Source organism: Tympanuchus pallidicinctus, unplaced genomic scaffold, assembly GCF_026119805.1.
Source record: "Tympanuchus pallidicinctus isolate F22 unplaced genomic scaffold, pur_lepc_1.0 scaffold14, whole genome shotgun sequence".
NCBI lineage: Eukaryota > Metazoa > Chordata > Aves > Galliformes > Phasianidae > Tympanuchus > Tympanuchus pallidicinctus.
The window spans coordinates 15,053,593-15,076,597 of record NW_026294659.1 but is presented as its reverse complement, the minus strand read 5'-3'; the positions used below and the strand labels follow the sequence as shown (position 1 = coordinate 15,076,597).

At 40.7% G+C, this 23,005-nt stretch overlaps 1 protein-coding gene across 3 annotated transcripts; it reads left to right on the top strand.

Annotated features, from left to right (window-relative positions):
* Positions 1-394: 394 nt before the first annotated feature.
* On the top strand, positions 395-22,289 carry CHAF1B (chromatin assembly factor 1 subunit B). Of its 3 annotated transcripts, none has more exons than XM_052674107.1 (14): positions 395-502; positions 935-1,065; positions 3,595-3,727; positions 4,682-4,799; positions 6,212-6,315; positions 8,267-8,363; positions 10,062-10,146; positions 11,164-11,257; positions 11,889-11,958; positions 12,048-12,139; positions 13,577-13,739; positions 14,841-15,245; positions 16,923-17,014; positions 17,442-22,289. In XM_052674107.1, the coding sequence occupies exons 2-14, from the start codon at positions 940-942 to the stop codon at positions 17,561-17,563; spliced, it is 1,701 nt and encodes a 566-aa protein (XP_052530067.1). In that variant the 5' UTR covers positions 395-502; positions 935-939; the 3' UTR covers positions 17,564-22,289. The 3 variants fall into 3 exon arrangements, with proteins under 3 accessions (XP_052530067.1, XP_052530068.1, XP_052530069.1); XM_052674108.1 differs by having other exon boundaries at positions 397-502; positions 938-1,065; XM_052674109.1 differs by lacking the exon at positions 395-502 and adding an exon at positions 598-840 and having other exon boundaries at positions 938-1,065.
* Positions 22,290-23,005: the final 716 nt, after the last annotated feature.

Below are 23,005 nucleotides of genomic sequence, written 5' to 3'. Positions count from 1 at the left end.
GAGACAGAGGAGGTTTAGGTTAGATGTTAGGAGGAAGTTTTTCACACAGAGGTGGTGAGGCACTGGAACAGGTTGCCCAAGGAGGCTGTGGATGCCCCATCCCTGCAGGCATTCAAGGCCAGGCTGGATGTGGCTCTGGGCAGCCTGGTCTGCTGGTTGGTGACCCTGCACACAGCAGGGGGTTGAAACTGGATGATCATTGTGGTCCTTTTCAACCCAGGCCATTCTGTGATTCTATGATTCAAGCCGAGGGGAAAGCCGCCTCGTTGTGGGTTTGAGAAGCTGTGGAAACCTCCCGCGCTTCCGCGCAGCCGGGCACGCCGCTGCCCAGCCGCGCGGTACGGCCGTGCCCCACGCCTCTCGCTTTCCATTCCCCGCCCCGTGCCCTCAGCAGTGCCACCAGGGGCCGCTGTCGCCCCGCTCGAGCCCGCCCAGAGCCCACACGCATGCGCGGGGCGGGAAACGCGCTCCCGCGCTGGAGCTGGGCCGGGCCGGGTCGCAGGTAGAGGCTGGGGTCGCGGGCGGCTTTTACGGTGGTTGGGACTGAGGGGAGAGGCGCGCGGTGCGGCTGGGGCAGGGGTCCAGATGCTCTCTGTGGGCGTGCGGTGAGGAGCGGCGGGGTCGGGCGGCTTATGTTCTTCCACGCGGTTAAACTGCCAGTTCCCACCGCCGGCGGGCGGGAGCGGCCTCTGTTGGCGGTGCGGGGTCGGGTCGGTCTCCTCCAGGAGGGAAGAGCTGCAGTTCCTGCCCGAAGTGTGCTGCGTGCTGCAGCGGTCGGACAGCAACCTCTGCCGCTGTAATCGCGGCGACCTACAGTGATCTTCCTGAAACTACCGTCCTGTCAGTTCCTGTAGTGCTTGTGAGGTCCACGTTAACTTGGATCGTGGTTATAGGGAGCAGGAATTTAGCCAGGGTTTTGCTTTGTTTTCCTTAGCAGACATGAAGGTCATCACTTGCGAGATAGCGTGGCACAACAAGGAGCCTGTGTACAGCTTGGACTTCCAGCACGGAACTGATGGGAAGATCAACCGACTGGCCTCCGCAGGTGTGGACACAGCTGTCCGGGTATGTCTCACACCTCTTCTGTTCTGCTTTCTGGCATAAATAGCGTAAAGCATGACACGTACTCTTATCTGAGGTATTTTAGGAACTGATGTGGACATCGAGGCCATGGGCAGTGTCCAGAAAAGGATATTGGAGTTATGGAGGGTTTGGGGCATGAGTCTGACGGGGAGCAACTGAGGGAGCTGGGGTTGTTCAGTCTGGAGAAGAGGAGGCTCAGGAGAGACCTCATCGCTCTCTACAACCACCTGAGAGGAGGTTGTGGTGAGATGGGGTTGGCCTCTTCTCCCAGGTAGAAGTGATAGGATGAGAGCTAATGGCCTGAAGTTGCACCAAGGGAGGTTCAGATTGGATGTCAGGAGCAATTTCTTCTCAGCAAGAGCAGTGAGGCAGAGGCACAGGCTGCACAGAGAAGTAGTGAAGTCACCATCCCTGGAGGTGTTCAGCAGCCGTGTGGATGTGGCACTGAGGGACGTGGTTATTATGCTGACAGTTGGACTAGGTGATCTTAGAGGTCTTTTTCAACCTTAATGGTTCTATGAGTGGAATAGATGTTGAGGGCAAAAGCATGAGGTTGTTCACTTGTAGACAGAATGGCTGTATCTATGCTTACTGCTCTTGGCTAATGCCGAGTGTCAAACTGAATCTTTTAGAAGATGATCTGTGTTTATTTAGAAGTTGGGCTAGGTGATCTTCAAAGTTCCCTTCCAAGCCCTGTGATTCTGCAATTGAGTAGTAACCCCAAATTTATGGCATCATCTTATGGGTTAATGAGAAACAACTGGTTTTTGTTCCTTTGTGTTCATCACAGTTGATCTTCATCTGCCTGTTTTGTAAGCTGTCAGCACTGTGGGATCTTTCCACACGCCTTTTCAGTCTTCTCCATGTACAGCTCTCAGAAATGGTTTTCCATTGGTGTTAGCAAGCTGTGTTAATCAGCTGTTCTTTTTTGAGAATCATTTCTGAAATTAATGATTGATTGTGTAGCCTGAGCCACAAAATAAGTGGCTATCAGATTCACCCCTGCAAAATCAAGCAGTTGTTTTCTTTCTTATAAATTCTTATTGGACATGAGGACTGTCCCAGTCATTCAGTATCACATGTTTTTTCTAATAGCCTTAGCGCTCATTGGAAAACTGTGGGAAATCAAGAGCACTGAATGAGCCATATTATTTTTTTATTGCATGTTAGTCAACTCCTTAAATAAAGTTAATGGCTGGCAAGGCAGAGTTTTCATTGCAGACAAATATAATTGACTCAAATGTGTTGTTGCTTTTCTAACAGCTTCTCAGTACGGAAGGTAGGTACAGCGCTCAGAGTTTTTCTGAGTACTGCTTGAGCACTTCTGAAATGCTTGCCTCCCTTTTTATTGGATCCAAAACTGCAATATAGTTAGGTTTCCCATCAGTGCTGGGCTGTTCAGTTCATGTTTGAGTTCCTCTATGTCTCTTCATCCTGGTGATGTGCAGTAAAACAGAAGGCTTGTTTAATCAAAATTCTTCTCTCAAACTCATTCTGGTATGATGACAGATTCCAAGCCAAGAGTCTTCATGTTCTCCTTGGGAATGGACTGGAGGGCAATGAATTCATGCAGGTTTTCTGCGATGTGTGTGTATCTTTCTGTCTATTTCTCTATCTTTGGTGTTAATTTTACATTTTAATTATCTTTTGGGTCTGTTTATATTCTGTCATTCTTCTGTCATTTGATATGTGTGAATAAATCAGGAATGTTGCAAGAGAGTCTTGTTATATGTGTGATAAGCAGGAAAACAGAAATGATAAGGTTTTCTTTTTTTATTATTCCTGCGTTTGCTTCTGAATAGGTAAATGTTCTGTTTTAGCAGAGGATCTGCAGTGCAAAGATCCAATCTGTCTTTACAGTGGGGTGCATTTTGATTGGATCCATGCATGTTCTGTAGGATCCTCAATGTGATATTTTGTGAAATATTGTACTTTCCTATGTGTTTTGTAACGAATTATCACAGTTACAATTCATGATATGTATCTGGCTGGACTGCCTCTTTCTTTTGGAAGTACTAAGTGGGATTCATGTCATGAAAAATTAGGAGTTAATTCCAGTAGTCCAAACAAAACTTTTCCTCAGAGGCAAATTGAGGTTTAGGTTGGACATAAAGAAGAATTTTTTCTCTCAGAGTGGTCAGGCACTGGAATGGCTGCCCAGGGAGGTGGTGGAGTCGCCGTCCCTGGCAGTGTTCAAGAGGCGTCTGGATGAGGAGCTGCGAGATGTGGTTTAGAGCTTGTGGTAGCAGTGGTAATGGGAGGGTGGTTGGACCGGATGGTCTTGTAGGTCCTTTCCAACCTTGTGATTCTATGATTCTGTGATTCTGTGCTTCAGTGCAGTTGCAGCTGTAGCTCAAAGAGGGAAAATTTGTGGTACTGCTGCAGCTTTACCTGCGGAAGTTTCAGATGTTAAGTTCAGAAAGATGGTCCAAGGAGTAAACTGTGAATTCTTGTGAGACATGTAGATTATACCTTGTTTCCAAAAACTACCCGCAGTGCTTTTGTAACTAGATCTGGAAGGTGGAAAAAGGACCGGATGGAAAAGCTATTGTGGAATTCTTGTCCAATCTCGCCCGCCATACCAAAGCAGTAAATGTCGTGCGCTTCTCTCCCAGTGGTGAAGTCCTTGCATCTGGTGGAGATGGTGAGTAACAGTGCTCAGCGGTGCTGATGAAAAGAAGCTCTGTTTGTGCGTTTGGTGAGTGAAGGGGAAAACGTGAACGTATGGACTTGTTCATACCTTCTCATGATTTCAGTTTCGGATTCCTATGTGCCCTCTGGCTGTAAGCAGTAAATGCCTGTCATGCGGTTAGTTTTTACGTAATTTACTGCTGGCTGTGAGTCTGAGAAGGAGGGGAGATTGAATGGATTGCCTAGAGTCGCAGGGAAGCTGCGGCTGAATCTCTACGTTTCTTCCTGTCTCTCCAGGGTGATGTAGTTTCTTCAGTCCCAGTAAGGACAGCAATAGGTGGGCGTATGTCCTGTGAGACAGAGCTGAGTGTTACCTTCTGCACTAGAAGATTTTCAAGAAGCATGACATACAGAACCATAGCCAGCTCTAATCCAAAGCAAACTGAAAGTTAAATTGATAATTGCAGGACAAGGGGAAATGGTTCTAAGTTGAGGGAGGGAAGATTTAGGTTGGATGTCAGGGGGAAGTTCTTTACAGAGAGAGTGGTGAGGTACTGGAACAGGCTGCCAGAGAGGCTGCCACTGGATGCCACATCCCTGGAAGTGTTCAAGGCCAGGTTGGATGGGACCCTGGGAAGCCTGGTCTGGTATTAAATGGGGAGGTTGGTGGCCCTGCATGTTGGCAGCCCTGCATGGGCTGGAGATTCATGATCCTTGAGGTTCCTTCCAACCCAGGCCATTCTGTGATTATGCACTGTACTCTCATTTTACTCTTGGGAATCTACTTTTTTTAATTAAAGTATTATGCAAAAAAGTAAAAGGGTAAGGCAGTGTAGGAACATCTCTTCCCCAGTGCAAGTTAAGGTCTGTTCTTCATATATCATATGTGAGATGATTGTAACATTGAACTAAATATAATGTGTTAGCAAACAAGTGGAAAAGAAGCTTCGTATTATTTCTTGTCCAGATGCTGTTATTTTATTATGGAAGCTGAATGATAGCAAAGAATTGGAACCACTGGCTTTTCAGGATGAAGATGAAGCGCAGCTTAACAAGGAGAACTGGACAGTTGTTAAAACTTTAAGGTATTTTAATATTTTTGAGATATTTTTCTCTTCAGTGTTTTTGATTCCACAGTGAATTTTATCATTTAGTACAGTCTTTTGTTCAGTGATTTTAGGACTTCCAACACTCTCTAAAATTTGCTTACTGTGAGTTCATCTTTTTATTGTCTTTAATTTCTTTGTTTTGATACAGGGCCAACCTGCATCTTCTGTTACAGTATTTATGAGACATAAAGAATTTGCAGGACATAGCTGATGTGCTCTGAAATTGGTTCCTAAGATTTGCAATCACTTGAACTGTAATGCCTGTATATAAGTAAATGTAAAGTTTTATTTGTTAGTTTCGTAGTGCAGATTTTGATCATTATTAAAATAAAAAACGTCAGTAGCTTTTCATCAGTAGTTTGGGCAGATTTGCCAGATAGAAGCTGTGAGGCTGGAGGAGTCTTTTCCAACTAGTTCTTTTAAATAGTTGAAAATCTTCTACACTGGACAGCTTTTGTTTCAAACCATGTTGTAACTAATAAGATGGACACACTTTGCCTGCAGAGACCGTGTAAGTATTGCTGACAGTGGCTAAGGCATGAAACCACTGCTGGTTTGCAGTTGCAGTACTGCCTGTGGTGTTCTGTTCTCACTCCCAGCAGAAGATTGCAAGAAATCTGCAATCTGCAGTAGTTTTTTATGAGATGTATATTTGTTTTGCTTTCTGTGTAGCATCTGTTAAAAGTTTTACTTTCTGTCTATACTGCCAAAATCATTCAGAATTTACACTTGTTTACGAACCATAAGTAACTATTGCTATCCATAACCAATACATTCCTTGCAACTATTGAGATTTCTGTGAGAACAGTTTCACATGTGCTCATGAGGTTGCATAAAACACCAGCATGATCCTTAGTAACATTAACTTCTTAAAGCAAACAGAGCCAATCCCCCTCCCCTAAATTTAGTGTTGCAAATATTCATTACCGAAGCTCCCACCCTGTATAATAAACATTCAAACTACAAGCAATATGCATAGCTTTTGATGAAACCTTTCTGGGTGGTTCTCAATATTTTTAAGCATTTGTTCAACTACATCGAATCAAACCTAGTTTTCTGTATTTCTACTGCATATGCATCTTTGTTTACTGTTTTTCTGAAACCCCTAAGTATGCAGGAAAGTCTTCATGAAAAGTGACATTTATTGCATGTGAAAAAAGAAATGTTAAAGAAACCTACTTTGGGTAGAAGGAGGATGTGCTTTATAAAACATTTTAATGCCTCTGAGTATGGAAATTCTGTAGAAGCTGAAAATAGTGCTGTTCCTTTTCTTCAACAGCTCTTTATTTCTCTCTTTGGTTATTTTTTTTTAACCCCGAAACATGTACAGCTGTTACATTTACGTGTACCTGTTTGCCTTAATAATCAGTTCCTTTGCTGGCTTCTAGAGGCCACTTAGAAGATGTGTATGATATCTGTTGGACTTCAGATGGGAATTACATGGCGTCTGCCTCTGTAGATAACACAGCTATCATGTGGGATGTCATTAAAGGTAAGTGCTGTGTTTTAGCCATTGTGGCTCCACCCTTGATGGAAGTATCCCCAAGTATTTACCGAAGTAATTAAGCACATCTTTATTCAGTGAGAGAGCAATCAACTTAGTTGGTAGATTTCTGGAATTGTGAGGCATATACTCCAGCATATAAAGATACCTTCAGGTCAGCAAAGTTTGCACACAAGTAATCACTTCAGATTACTTGGAAAGCAAATGTTATCCTTTCTTCCCACCTCCCTCAAGCTTGTACTCACCCCACGCTTCCCAGCAAGCAAACAAAACTTGACTGGTATCAAGTAACTACCTCAGCTAAACACAGAAGAATGCAGAAGGCTTCTTTTTTTCCAGGTGTGACACTTTTTTATGCTTTGTTCAGCAAAACACTTTTGTTCATGCTCATCCCACTGCTGTGGGATTGCTCATATTCTCCGAGAAAAGCCCTTTGGAGGTTGGACCAGTGCAGAATATTTTGGACACTGCAGTTCCCAGCTGTGTGTATATAGCTGCCAATAACCAGCTAGGTTAGGTTCCTTGACAGGAGTTTAATATTTTCTGATTAGCAATGTGATCATTGGTTTCACTTCTGATTTCATCTGGAAATAGTTGGCTTTCCTTAAGTATAACTTAAATGGATGTTCAATTAGATGTGTGTGTGCTCAGAGGGCAAGTTCATGCATGGGTATTGTTACCAGATGCCACCTTAATTTTTGATAAAAATGCTGAATGTCCTTCCATTCTTACTGCTTGCTTTTAGCATGAAATTACTGCTGTGGAGGGAATTTGTGTCTTCTAGGCAGTGTCAGAACTAGTAAGTGAGAAGTAAGAAGCCAGTACTGGAAAATGTAGGACTTCTGGTTGAGGTTGTAGGTACGCAAAAGTAAAGAGTTTCAAGGAGTGCTTGACCCCGGCTAAAAGATTGCATAGTTTAGGAAAAAACAAAAAACAAACAAAAAAAAAACCTGACTGAATGAAAATTAATTTAAAAACCCACAGGGCTGTTTAGAACAAAGACAACGTCACTGGCTTATTGTGTAAGTACAAACTTGGAAACTCACAGAACATCCTGGAGAAGTACAGTTAGGTGCTCACTTTCTTCTTATGCTCTTAGGCATCTGTTGTTGGGCACCGAAAACAGGGACTTTCAGACCAGAAGGACTTCTGGAATTTGCAGCCTGGCCTCAACCCTGTGTTATCTTTTCAAAGAGCTGTGTCTTTGAAACAAAACAAGACCGTGCTATTAGAAATCCGTATCCGACAGTTAAAATGAAATATTTTATGAGAATTACAAGTAACTTTACCTCATCCTAGCACTTTGGATTTCTGCCACTCCACTGTAGAAGGGTTGGAGAGTTCACGCTTTCATGATGGAGTTGTGAGTTGTGAAAGAATGAGTTAGCACTGCTGTGGAAGCGTTTCTGAAAGCTGTGTGAGTAAATGATCAGTCAGTGAGTGTGCAGTGCCTTTTTTCAGTGCCTGCTTGGTGGAGGAAGTGAGTTTCTACAGGCCTGGAACCTAGCTATCTCTAGCCCCACCTGAATGTTACATTTTAATGCTGGAATTTCTGACTTCTCATACACCCAAAATCAGTTAACTATTGAAAAGTATTTTAGAATTCCGTTAGAAGTTTTTTGTCTACATCAGAAAAATTTTGATATGCTTTTTAGTTTTGAGATGTGCTCATTTGATGCCTGAACCAAGCTGCTTATCTGAGTTAGTTCACAGGGAACAGCTCTTGAATTGGCATTGCCAATTGGCTGCAACTAGCTGTTTTATTTCTAGAATGTACCTGTTTCCAGCATTCTTGTCAGGTACCACCAGGATAGATATGCATGTTCAAAAGATTATTTGTTTACATTTTAAAACATTCTACTTTGCTTTATTTCTGAAATGAAGAAATGTTTTTAAAGCACATTTGAATTCAGAATTTGGGAACTGTTTGTAATTTCAGGACAGAAGGTTTCAATATTAAATGAACACAAGAGTTATGTCCAAGGAATAACCTGGGATCCTCTAGGCCAGTACATTGCAACTCTGAGTTGTGATAGGTGAGCTGTTGCTCTAAGTGTTTTGCCTTGATGTTTTTTTCTTAAACATACTTTTAACTCATGCTCAGATATGTTATAAATGTGACTTTTACGTGGGCTCAGATTGTTCTGTAAGAAAGCTGAGATGAAGCAACGTGCTAAGTTAGTTAGCTTTATGGCTGTGGTAAGTGATTCCTGAGGTATGAGTGTCTTTTCTAAGTGGCAAATAAGCTTATGTAACCTTTCAAAGAAAATTGTCTTTAGGCAATAAGTTTTCATGCCATTAGTCATTAGAGATACCAGATGCATCTTAAAGAGACTGCTGCATTCTCTGATTGTCAGTGATCTAGTAAGTCCATCCTTATCAATACAGTTTACAGAAAGATATGAACAGGTTAAGTAATCAGTTAAAATGTTTTTCCACTGATACCTTTCTTGTGCCCTCTTGCTCCCTCCCCATCTCCAGGAGTTTTGTAAGTGAAGTCATTGGGAAAGCAAATGCACACTTCATAAAAGCTGGGGCTTGTCAGAACTTTGCAGTTCAGCTTAAACTGTTGAGGGCATGTGTGCTGCTCTGAAGGGATTGCAGCTGGCTAATAAATGCGTGTCATCTGGCACCCGTTGCAGAGAAAATTGGTGTGATAGTGCAGAAGTAGTTTTGATTTAAGATTTGCAATAGGCTCTGAGAAATGATGAGTTAATGACTACTGGTTCATTATGAGCCTCTTCTGATAACCACTTATGAGAAATTTGTCTGCTTTTACTAAAACGAACAGCAGCAAAATGTGAGTAATAGAGTGATGCACAAGTTTTTCTTGGAGTCAGGTCACAAGCTAGAGCATGAACTAATCTGAATAGAGGAAGTCTCCTACATCCTCAGGTTTCAGACACTTCTGCAAGGTTGGCAAATATCTAGCTCAGCAAGAGTCCAACAGGAGCCAGAGCTGGTGCTTGGACTGGATGTTCAGCAGCCTGGAGTAAGGAGATTTCCTCCACTTTTGCCAGGCCAGCTTAGCTGTGTGGCACCCAAAGCTTGTAGTTCCACAGCTGCCTCAAACCGACTGCTGGATGCCACAACATCACCTATTTTCTCCTCCTTACTCTGTCAGAACTCTATGGAGCTGTCTCAGCAAATCAAATTGATCTTTTGTTAGGTTAGTTCTCTACTAGCCTAACAAACCAGTGTAACCAAGCAGAGGTTTCAGTGGATGTAAGAGCTGGCAGAAAAGACAGGACTTTTAGACCAGCCCTTAGATTTGCTTTGGCTACCTGCTGTTTTAGGGAGATGAAATCAGCAGAGCTCCAACATTCTCTGTGGTGTTACACTCCAGTTTTCATTTATTCCTAAGAAAACTCAATGAAGGCCCCAAAATGTAGCTAATGGTGAGATGAGTTCCCACATCACAGGAGCATAGTGGCCACTGCAGCACAGGTAGGAATGGCATGGCTGTTTGCTATCCATTAAATTGCTTAATGAACACGTGTGCTGGTACTTTGGAAACATGATTGAGTCAAATAGTTGTCAGCGACTAATTGGTTGCATAGCCATAAAAAATATAACTTTTCTAGTGGTCTCTCATGAATGGAGTTAAAACTTTTGTGTTTGTCACTTAGATTTCTTATATTTGGTAGTCCTGACCAAAAAGTGAAGTGTTGTAACACTGTGTGAAACCTGGGGTGAAAGGACACTGAAAGTTAATTGTATGCTCTACTATGTAGGGTTCTGCGGGTATACAACACACAAACCAAGCGTGTGGCATTCAATGTTACCAAGATGCCATCTGAGTCAGGAGCTGAAGGAGAGGTATGTTGTTTCTGTTATTAATGGTACTGGAGAACATGCTGGGTGCTATTCTATATCAGTTACTCTGTTCCTCTGTTGCAGAGGAGCAAGTATTTGCCATTCAGATAATCCACACGTCACCTATTTCTGTCTCTGTCTCACCTTTGTGGTTTATATATTTTTTCCTGTGCCATTTTAGAAGCAATTAACAAAACATTGCTTGCTGCTGTTGATCTTTCAGCAAGTTCAGCTGAGTAAAGTCATAACACTGTGCATTTTGTGCACAGTAATAACACTAACATTTGGTAAATGTTAGAAGTAGTGTGGAAAAAAGTTGTATGCATGTGAATTTTAACAGACTGAAAACTTGTCTGTCAGATAGTGGCTGTACGTTTATTGATGGATACAACAGGGCATTAATACTTGCAGTGCAGCAGTCTGAAATTTTCAACCAATTCTTAGGAAAAATGGGATTAGAATTTCCTACATTTTTACTGATTTGTTGAAGAGAACCCAAAAAGTTTTTTTTTCTTTCCCCAAGTTAGTTCAAAGTGATACTAAAATAACAATTCCAAGCTGGTTTTTCAATTTCTTTTATTTATATTTTTTTAAACATTTGTAACAACTGCTATAGTGACAGAAGGAGAGGTTTGAGAGAGGGCTCTTTGCCATTATAAAAGTTCTACTTAAACCTCTACTTAAAGAGTTAAAATTAAATGCCTGTGGAACAAGCTTTTACATTGACTGGTACATAATGTTGCTCTGCAGGTTATGAGTCCTTGATTACTGGTCTAATGTGACTACTCTTAGAGTGTTTTGATTAGTTGAAGAGGGATTAGGGCCTATTTTTCTTAGCTGTAAAGAGTTAATAGCAAAGAGAGAAAATGAGTTTGAAGGAGCTGTGTTTTTTTAAAATATTTGTCTTTTATTTTAAAAGTTCCATGAGGATGGGTTGTACAACCAGGTGATTTTTTTCTCACTTGAATTCCTGCTGACATGTTCGTGGCACATGTAACAGTCAAGATTTCAATGTTACAGGCTAGGAGCTATCGGATGTTTCATGATGACAGCATGAAATCATTTTTCCGCAGACTCAGTTTTACTCCTGATGGTTCCTTACTGCTCACTCCAGGTATGTGAGAAGAACATATGCTATGAAGTGCATTGTTTATACTTGAAGCGTGCATACAGATTGCTTTTCAGTCTAGTGGGGGGGGTTATTTATCTCAATGATGCCATTCCTCATTTATCATCTTCCCCTTGAAGGAAGTAGAGGCTCCACAATACGTTTTCATTAGTGGCTCAGAACTTCAATTTTCTCTGTGATAAAAATGATATTTATGGCATTTTTCTTAACTGAAACGTGGAAATTGCAACGTTTTCTGTTAAAATAGAAATGAGGGGTTATTATTTTCTTTTGACTGTCAGGTCTCGCTTTGTTTGTATTCTTTCTTAAAAACATTATGCAGTTATAGTAAAAATAACATTGCAGGGAGAGAATCAGTTTGCCCTGCAGTTAAGCACAGCATTTATAGATGTCTGGCAACATAAAAAAGAAGCTTTGAGTGGGAATTATATAAGGGGAACACAAACAGCGTTAAATAAATATTTAGGATGCCTTTTTAAGTTGTATTCAAGTTGCACAGCCCTTGCCCAACTAAATGACAAGTTTAATTCTCGAGAAGTAAAATGTTTATAGACATAAAGTGTACAGTCAGTACCTTTTGATTTGATGAGTAATGCTTTTGCCTTTATTTTTGCAGCTGGCTGTGTTGAATCAGGAGAAAATGTGACAAACACCACATATGTTTTCTCCAGAAATAATCTTAAAAGGTAGAGTTCAATAAGGTGTCAATATTATTTTATTAAAAAACAAAATAATACTAATGAAATGCTGTTTTCTGAAATACTTATTCTTAAAGGCCCATGGGTCATCTGCCCTGTCCAGGAAAGGCAACTCTTGCTGTTCGCTGCTGCCCAGTCTACTTTGAGTTGAGACGAGCACTTAATAAAGGTACTGCAAATCCTTCAGGGAGTATGATTTTTACAGCAAATATGTGAAAAGGCCTATGTGACTGTTTATTTTCAGGCCATACAATTTTATGCCCCAACCTTTTAACATTCCATTAAGATAGTGTTGTACCGCATCTTAGAAGTTGTTTCCTGATTCTAAGACCCTGAATTTACCTCAAGTACCTTGTGAGTAGCTTTTGAAATAGTAGATGAATGCCTTACTTGGCACCGTAGGCTACAAAAATAATTCTTAGTACTTTCCTTTAACTTTTAACCATTCTGCTTGGGGGGGGGGGGGGAAATGTAAATAACTTGGCTTCGCACTAAAGGGGCAATGCAATGAAATATTTTCTTTTAGTCTCAACTATGCACATCACAGAAGCACCACAGAGTGAGTGTAGTTTGCAACACCCTTTGATGTTTATTCAAGGAAGCCAAACCTGAAGGAATGCTGATCTCTGATCAGAATGGGAATTCTGAGCAGGGGAAGAGTGGTATGAAGTTGCATGAGAACTTACCTGGAGATTGAATTTTAGCCTTCTTATGAGCCCTGTGGGGCAGGAGTGTTTATATTTTAACCAGACTAGTTGTGTTCTGCTGAAAAGGCAGAGTTTTGCTCATTTCAAGCAGGAGTGAAATAAAACCTCTTTCTTTAGAGGATTAGTGTGCAGTATTCCTTAGAGGGCTTAGAGATAATCTGTTGTGTTCTGCATTTCCATCATAATATTTAGATCCAGTGCTAATCTGTGGCAAGGAGGTGAGTGTCAGCTGTCACGCTCTGTAGCACTAAATGCAGTGGTGAGTTTCTGCAGCACCCTCCTAGAGAAGTGAAAATGTGGTAGTCCAGAAATCTGTAAGTGCAAGTACATGTTAATGGCCTGCCTCTTACACTGCATTGCTTCCATAATCACAGAAGTGAACAGGAGACCCATATTCTAGGAATTTTGGAAAGTAGCTAGCTAGCAGTCCAGTGGAAAGCGGAATAATCTGTCCTTAGAGTGAGACAATGCTGGAAGCAAAAGGCTAGCTAGAAGCTGGAAACCAAGATATATTTTGTACGAGACATACAGAATGTAATGTGCAGGCATAAATTTGGGGTGACTTTGATTTAATGTATATCCTAGGAGTTGTTTCTTTAAACTTTGGTGTGTAATTATGTTGCAAAACATAAACTGGGAAAAAACAGACTTTACAAAACAAAATATGAGCAACCTGAATGAACTGAACTTCTGTCTTCTCTCTGAGACGGTAGAACCTATGGACAATGGAAATGTTAATGCTTGCCATTAAACTTTACATTTTATAGCCTTGCTATTTTCTCAGTCATTATTTGATGAACAGTTAAATCTCTGTTTGGTTCACTAGTAACTAGTGCAGTTACTACCCTGCACTGAATACAAGAGAGAATTCTCAGTGTTTTCATTTGTTTGCATTATAGATGAAATCAGTCAGAAATCATCGCCCGCTCTATTGAATCTACCCTATCGATTGGTGTTTGCTGTTGCTTCAGAAGATTCTGTGCTTTTTTATGACACTGAGCAGTCTTTCCCTTTTGGTTATGTTTCTAACATACATTATCACACCCTCAGTGACATTTCATGGTAGGTCATTGTTAGATTCTTAAGATTTGTTGTGTTGGGGAGAACGTCCTGTTTTTGTGTTGAAGCTTTGCACTGCATCTGGTGTCCTGCTTGATTTTTGAGTTTCATTCATGATGTGTCTTTGGTCACTGTCATTGCAATATCTGGACAGTAGGTCATCTTGTTTGCTCTGTAAAGTGGAGAATTACAGTTCTTTGATCAGCTGGGAACCAAGGTGCCAGCAGCCAAAGGACAAGCAGGTGGCATTTGTACAGATATATGCACAATAAAGAGCCCATTGTCCAGGGGGTGTAAGTGGTAACAATGATGTTATTTGAGATTACCAAGGTCATCTTTGAGTTTAGGTGTCTGTATTGTGGCCAAATAATGCTTTATCTGTATAATTCTTCATGGTGGCTCTTCATGCATAGTAGCTAATCTGGCTTGATGTAGGAAGTCAGAACCGGAGCTGGAAACTGAAGTCAAGTCTCTGCAGTCAGAATAATCCCTCTGCTGGATTGGGCTTGTTAGGCTTTTCTGACCCGTATTTCTAAACTGAAGAGCATGTGGACACTTCTTTTTTTAGAATTTATAATTGATGCTCAGAAACTGAAAATCATTGTGTAAGACGAGAAGGGGGATGGAAGAAAGTACAAGCACAACATCACTGATTAAAATGGGCACCAAGCCCCTGTCCTTGTGAACACCACAGTGATTCTGAACATGGCTTCTACTTAGCCTGAGGGTCATAACTAGAGAGCTTAAATTGCTCTTCTGGTCTGGATGTGCAGAGTTCAGCAATATTTCTGAAACTGTGGCTGAAGATATGGACCATATTGTGTCCCAGCTCAGATGTACATAGTTTCTGGTAGCAGCACACTGCCACTAATCATTGGCATGGCCAGAGAGATTAAATCAGGTGTAAAGGCAAAATGTGAAGATCTTTTGTTCTTTTGAATTGGATGTTTTTTCACTTGACTGCAGTTTTACTTAGATGTATGTGTGTACTGGGGGAGGGGAAGAAGTACGGATGAGTACAGTGTATGTTATATATGGAGGTGAGTTGGGATTGAAGAAAGAAGTTTTCACCTTTCCCCTTAATGGAAAAAAACTTCCAAATAGGTCCAGTGATGGAGCCTTTCTTGCTATTTCTTCTACGGATGGATACTGTTCGTTTGTTACCTTTGAGAAGGATGAACTGGGAATACCACTGAAGGAAAAGCCTCAAATAAATGTCAGGACTTCTGGTGCAACAGAGAAGAAAGTGAAGAAGAGTCAACCACACAAAGTCATTTCCCCAGGCTCAAGGCTGACAGAGGGAACTCCTCTGAGCGCTCCCACTCTCCAACCTAAAACGCCTGTAGCTGCTGCTAAGGACTTGCCTTTCACACCTGTTGGCACAAAAAATGTTCCAGTCTCATCTTCAGAGGAGAGGAAAATCAGCCAGCCAGCCAGCCAGAGTACTAAAGGAAACCAGCCCAGGAGGATTACTCTCAACACTTTACAAGCGTGGAGCAAGACGCCAAGGTGAGATTTATATTGCCATTTGCAGTCATAAATATGAAGGCCAAGACAAGCTGTGCTTGTACTACATTTAAAGGTTTGAGGTTTAGATATAAATTCCTGGTCTTGACCTGGAACTTTTTGTTCTAGTTGTACTGCAACTATACGGTCAAAATGTCTTTAAAATCCTAAATGTAACTCTCATATTTCTGTCTAAAACGTGAGGCAGTAGCAAAGTTAACCTGGCTCTTAAGCCTTGTTGAAATGGCAGACAGAGTTGTCTGTTTTTATGTCCCACTTTCTAGAAAGATGGTGCCTTCAGCTGACAGGGAATATTATGAAACCCTTCTGACAAGAAGTATTTCGAGAAGTAAAGAACCAGATGAATGGGTCTTAAAGCACTGCATGAAGATATTCCATAGGGTGAAGATTTAGATGTTTTCAGAAATTGCCTGTGATTCAAGTATTGACTGTCACACGTTCTGCAATATAGTCACAGAGCCTGCAGTGTAAGATCCTGAGCTGATACACACACAATTAGAAGTCTAGACATTGTCAGCAAAGAAAGGCTGAATTTATGATTTAGGAGCCTATTGGTATTTCTCGAAGGAATAAATCGATTACTAGGTAGCTAGAGAAAAGGTGGTCATTGAGAAAGCAGGTTCTGGGTTTCATCATCAGCTGCAAAGAGCAGCTTCTCTCTTAGAGAAGGTGATTGCAGCATGATGGCTTTCTGTACATCAATGATCACGTGTACGAGGACTAAATCGTACACGAGTACACGTACACGAGGACTTTTCGGAAAGGGTGGTCAGGCACTGGAATGGATGCCCAGGGAGGTGGTGGAGTCACCGACCCTGGGGGTGTTCAAGGAAAGACTGGATGTTGTGTTGAGGGACATGGTTTAGTAGGAGCTATTGGGAATAGGTGAACGGTTGGACTGGATGATCTTTTAGGTCTTTTCCAACCTTGGTGATTCTATGATTCTATGATTCTAACAAATGAAGGGCTAACTGGAGAGTCGAAAGTGACTGTTGTCTGGAGGGCAAGCTGACTGAAGGAGCTAGTTAATCTTGAGAAATAAGCTGTATTTTATCATATCAGCTAATTATACAGTGTCTTCGTGTAGTAGCGTGCATGGTGCTGCCTGTAAGATCTGGTTTTTAGTAGATCAGTTAATCCTCTGCCACTTTTCTTATTTTGTGTCATCCACAAGATGTGATGTAAAGAAATATTTTATTTTGTTGTTGTTGTTCTGGCTTGGTTTGTTTATTTTTAAAAACACACTTCAATGATCAAAAGAATCCTCTAGAGTTCTATCAGTCAGAAGTGTTAATGTTGTGGATGGGGCTAGACCAGGAATAGTAACCTGTTGCAGTGGAATTGGAAGCCTTAGCAAGTGTCAAGAAACAGGTTAAATTCTTTGCCTTTTCAGCCAGTCTTTGCTTTAAAATATTTGACCAAAATAACATACTCTGTAGGATTATTTCAAATATAACATATGAAAAAGTATTTTGTTGTGGAAAAAGATAAATAAAAAGATGTGTAGTTGTATTCAAAGAACTTCTGAAAACGTCCTACTTGGCATATCAAAGAAGATAATGTTTAGTAACTTATTTCCAAACAAGACCTAAATTTAAATTACTGTGTGTCAAATAAATCTTCAAATGAAGTAATTGAACTGTTTCTTCTCTTTCAAAGGAGAATAAACTTGGTATCACTGAAACCAGAAACACCAGCCTCAGTATATACAGACACGGTTCCTGTGCCTCCTTCCTCAGAACAGGAACATGGTAAGTTTTTGTGCTGCATCTTAATATCCAGCAAAATTTTTTGCCAGTCTTTTTTTCCATTATAAACTTCTATTACAAGCCATAAAGATCTCAAATCAAGCACAGATGTAAAAGTAGTTGCAGATTGTAAAGCTTCTTCATTATGTAGGTGTGTTTGAAAGGTGCTTTTGACTACATGAAGTGTGTTGTTTTCACTGCAGTTGTCTCAGTTGCTCATGTGACAGTATGTTACTGCAGTTCAATAATAATGGTGCCATTAACTGACATTTGAAATGCTGCAGAATAAACTTACTTGTTCTGCAGGTCACACAGGTAGGTTTTAAAGACACCTGAAGCTTGTTTCAGGTGCTGGACTCCCAAACCAGTTTCTCGAGTATTTACTTGTTCATGAATCAACAGACCAATGACTTTCATTTGCTTGTTTCAGAGAGGCCATTACCATCTGATGACAGTCTTCAAAATTCCCCAGCATCTAAACGTCCTAGAACTGAGGAAATGCCTCTTTCTGTGTCTGCTGAAGATCAGATCGGCTGCAAACCAAACAAATAACAGCTGGTTTCTTAGAAGATTCTTCAATCTGAACACAGTGCGGCCGTATCTTTCTGCAGATGATAAATCCTCAATTCCTGATTAAAGTACTGTATGAGTATTTGACGTAGTGCTGTGAGTAGTCTGGCAGCAGTAGACAGTTTTCAGGAACGTAGCTTTACGGGAGAGGAAATAACTCTGAAGTGTCTTCAAAGTGTGGATCTATTTCTTGAAGACTGCGTTCTTCGATGCTGCAGTTCAAGGAAATCATGCAAATTTGGCTATCAAAAAGCCATACCCTAACCTAAGTGTTTCCATCTGAATTTCCTGAGTTGGTGTTTATAATGTATCGTGTCCTCCAGCAACCTGTCTGGCAAGTAAATAGAATTTCTCAGGAATTGGGTTCATTCTGATTTGATGTTGCTTAAGGAAAATGGAAGAAACAAAATACCTGAAGCTGTTTCACTGGGGCAGTTGGCTTATACATTGTAGCAATGTGCTGAATAATTGGTGCTCTCCTGTACCTGTGGAATGGAAGCAAACCTTCTTACGCTCTGAATGTGCAGCATGCAGTGTGGCTGATACTGAAATAGAAATCAGAAGCTAGAACAGCAAAAAAACAGAAAGCAGAAGGAAGACATTTTCTGAAGACCTGTTATAAGCATTAAGCAGTGGAAGAAGCTTCTTCACTGAACAAGGAAGTGTCTATATTGACAAAAATGAAGACATGAGATTTTCCTGAGGCACCAAGATTTGAATTCGTACATTAAAAGTGCACAAAAAGCTTTCCCCAGTTCTTTTTTTATAACTCAAATTGTTTTGGCCAACAAAATAAAACCTGAATCCAATGTATGTTACACTTTTAAAATCTGATTTATTTAATATTTCCTATAATTAAACTATGACCTACAATTGGAAACCACTGCACTGAATTTCATCTGGTGTGTGAAGACTCCAGAAGTAGAGTGCTCAGCCACAGCATTCCAAGCCTATCCATTTCATTAGTTTTGTTTAATATCAGGTATTTATTTTTGAGAAGATAATACTTAAAATGTAAATAGTTATTCTAGTAAATAGTTATATCTAGTTAACGATACCATGTAGACAAAAAATTCTCTTGTGATTTAGTCCATACTTTTCTGTCATGAAGTTCTGAGATGCATGGGAGGGGAAAGCGAGAATGGGTATTAAATCTCTTCAATTTCCCTGGATTTGATTGTTTTTAAGGTGTCTAGTTAGTGTTTGTTTTCTGTCATTCTCGAAGTATATAAATGCATCAGACATGCAGAAATAGAAATGTTTCAAAAGTGTTTCATAAAAATTCCACAAAGAAATGCTTACAGATACCTATCCCCCAGAAAGTTTCAGGCAAATAGAAATATGTTAACTACAATCAAACTTCAACAGGAGTTAATAGGAACTAACTGTATTTTTCTTTAAACCACTGAGATGAGGGTAGAACTTTACTGGACCTAGCCAAACCTGGGATTTCTTACAGACAGGAGTGAAAAGTCTATTACCAAGTGAAGCTACATCTGAAACAGTTTTTTTCCCTGAAATCTGTAGAAATAAAATTCGTAGAGATCTGAATTGTTAGCTAAAAAGCAAATATTTGTAACTAATACAGTAATGCATTTGTGGAAGGTTTTTTTGTTTGTTTGTTTGTTTGTATATCTGTTGCTAACACAACAGTGTGTGGTTTGGGTTTGGTTTTTTTTTGCTTGAGTTATAAGAACAGCAGTATTTCATGTTTCTGTGGGACAGCGACCCACTTAATACTTCAGAGATTCATTTTGTGCACTGCAAAGGGTCCTTTGAGTTCAAACTTACATTTCTAAATGCTGATTGCAAAGCTATCCTATTGGTTGCTTTTTCTTTTCTTTTCTTTTCTTTTCTTTTCTTTTCTTTTCTTTTCTTTTCTTTTCTTTTCTTTTCTTTTCTTTTCTTTTCTTTTCTTTTCTTTTCTTTTCTTTTCTTTTCTTTTCTTTTTGTTTTCTTACAAAATGCATTTTGTCATGAGCTTCTTTCTGTTGAAAGCTGTAAGATTGAATATGTTATTTTAGTGTTAATGACATAACAGGCCTTTGTGCTCTTTGAATGTAATTACTTACCAGAGTATTAGTCTTCATTTCATGCCACACACGTTCTGGTAACATCCACATTTATTTATATAGTTGCTAGCCTATTTTCTCACTGCTTTGCAATGCAATTGGATTGGTAGATTTATTGACACTTTCACTGCTTCCATTTGGAGATTATTTCCACATCATCATCTCTGTCATAATGTTACCTGGTATTTTTTCTTTCCTAACAAGGACTTCTTTCATTAGTTTTAGTTTTTCTTCTGCTACTATAATTTCGTACTTCCCTTTTCTATTCATTCTCTATTAGTTATGTTCTACTTTGTTGTTAAGAGGCAGCAAATCAGTTTTAAACTTGGGAACTGCAGAACTCTTCACTGGGTGTCCAGAACCTGCACCCAGTCAAAAATATTTTGTAGTTGTATGTATCAGTATCCTCGCAGCAAATCCCCTGAAAGACCAAATAAACAGGATTTTGATACCAATTTGTGTTCTCTGAGGTGAAAGTAGCACCATCTTCTGTACCTGTTGGGCCACGATGCACAGGGATTACTGAGTCTTCCTGTCTCTGGAGACAATCGCTGTAGGGCTGGATGGGGCTCTGAACAATCTGATGGAGATGTAGGCGTCCCTGTTCACTGCAGGGATGTTGGACCAGATAGCCTTGAAAGGTCTCTTCCAACTCGAAATGGTGTTGCTGCTGTGCCTGCTTCATGACCATCCCCATCTCTTGGCGCCGATTCATCTGCCTTTTTACTGTAAGACTGTTTCTGCTTCAGTCGGGTGATGAGCTTCCAGAGGCGTTCCAAGGAGCTGCTTGTCACAAGGAAAGAAACCATCATCTTTTTTTTTACTGCTACTTGCAAGATTGTCATCATCCATCAAGAGAGCAAATTTTTGCCTGTTTCTCTGTGGACTCCTAGCAAAAAGTTATGGCTCTTTTTCCAAAGCCCAGTCTCCACACCATGTGGGCAGCAGCAGGAGCACCAACTTCTGCCAGCTCAGTCAGGGACTTTTCCATAGCAAATATCTACCTTACAGGAGATGCACGTTCTGTTTATGTTGTGACTTCAGGGTCACTTGAGACCATAGGAAATCTTAGCAGACACTTTGATCTATTTAATGAAAGGACTGGGCACCCAGGCTTCTATCAGACAGATTGCTTACCGAGAGCGCAGAGATTCTGTGGATAAAAAGAACCTTCAAACCTTGGAATCACCTCAGATATTCTTCAGACAAAACCCCTGTAGGAGCAATCATGAACCATATAGTTCTGTTGTTGCCTCTCCTGCTTTTCTTGCTGTAAAGGCTGACATCTCTCAGGCCCTGGTCTTCCTATTTAGTCACATAAGGCTTTTGGACTCTGGGTGGCTCAGTCGTTTGTGATGCCTTGCAGTCCTTTCAGCTTGTGCTTCCTGGGGGTTCCCTCCATGAGAGTTTACTAGGACTGTTAGCATGCACATTTCAGTACAATCATTAACTCCTTCACACTATGGAGGAATTGCCCATTAACCCCTGGGGCTTAAGCTATCCCATGCATTTTGAGAATGAGGAAGGCCATAATAAGAGCCTTCAAACTGTGTTGGGTCTTGATGTCAAATGGAATGGTCGTCTTTCTTCAGAGGCTATAAAGGCAGGTTATGAACTCTTGACAGAATATGTCCTGAAACTTCCAAGATGAAGCCACTTCTGATGGAGCAAAAACTGTGTTGAGTGGAGTTTTTTTTTCTGATGAAATGTAATCTTCCTTTGGATGCTACTCAAGCAACCACATAGAGATTTCTTAAATGTTACGTTACAGGAAAGGCATGAGAATTGTTGCCATTCTCGGTAGAAGCAGTGCCACAGTTGCTTTCCATGTGAAGGATTCAGAGCTTCTCTCTCCAAGTAAATTTAACCACATACATTTTTCAGCCTGTTTGACACCGTGGAGACCACAGTGGAGTGCTGCATCCAGTTCTGGCCTCTCCAGAAATATGGAGCTCTTGGAGGAACCCTCATGAAAGGCCACTAAGATGATGAAGGAGTCTGGAGCATCTCCCTATGAGGAAAAGTTGAGAGAGCTAGGACTGTTCAACCTACAGAAGAGATGGGTTGTGGGGATCTCATCAGTGCCTATAAATACCTGGAAGGAGGTTGTTAAGAAGATGGAGCCAGAATCTTCAGTGGTGCCAGTGAAGGGTAAGAGACAAGGGGCACAAGCTGGAACAAAGTTTTCCTTTTTCAGTTACATGTACCTTACTTCACTGACCTTTTAAAAGGTCGTATTTATGTCTCAATTCTGCATGTTATTTTATTTTAAATGTGTCTATGTAATCGTTTACCAATGTCAGAAGAAAAAAAAAAGTTCTTTGTTCTTTTGATCTATTTTGATCTATGTGCCCTTTTTTCTTTTGTTGATGAGTTATTGTTTAGTTGTACGAAGTTCAGCCCTTGGCTCTAAAAAGCCCTAGCTGCAGCTCGAAGTGAGATGTAAAAACAAAGCGCAGAGTGCCCACTAGATGCCGCTGTTCTAACAGGATTCCTCCTCTTGCGGTTATGGCGGAGAGTGATCCAGGCAGCAAGAAAACAGTTTTTAGTAACATGTTGTAATTGAATCTATATAACAAATATAAATTATCAACAAATAAATTGATTTTATTATTTTGACAAGCTTCCTTTTAAAAGGATGTGTTTGGTTTTTGTTTATTATGTCCGTATCACCGTATCCCTTAGAGTCATAGAATCACTCACGTTGGAAAAGACCTTAAAGATCATCAGTCCAACCCCGACCTAACCATCCTACCCTAACTCCAACAGCCCTCTGCTAAATCATGTCCCTGAGCACCACATCCCTTCTTTGTTGCGAGACCTGAAATACCACATGCAGCCCTAAACTTGCCAGGAATCTCTTAAGCATCATTTCTGTCACAAAGCTATTTGAAGAGGGTATAGGAAGGATCTGAAATGCGTATGGGCCATCTGGTTGGTGTGTACTCCAGGACCAGTTTTGGATTGTCTTTCCAGGAGTTCCCAGATTGTGATACATATATTGCTGCATGTTTTCATGTCCCACCCCTATGTCAAAAGTTAATTGTGTGTGTCCGTATTACAGTACCAGCTTGTCTGTTCTGATCTGTCTTAAAAAGTTGCACTGCCTTTTTATTTATCTTCTAGCCTATTAAAAGGAAATGCAGAAGATGAGGGCAGTCACAAGTAGCTGTGTATCCACGAGAGAGTGGCCACGGAGGGTGTGAGGGCAGTATGCAAGCAATCCTCTCATGTAAACTGTGTTCTCTCTGCAAGAGCAAAAGGACAACTCCTTAATTAGTGTCATTTTTATTTATTTTTGCCTGGAAATGTACTTTCTGCTGCTTCCAACTTGTGTCAACTGGTGCTGCCC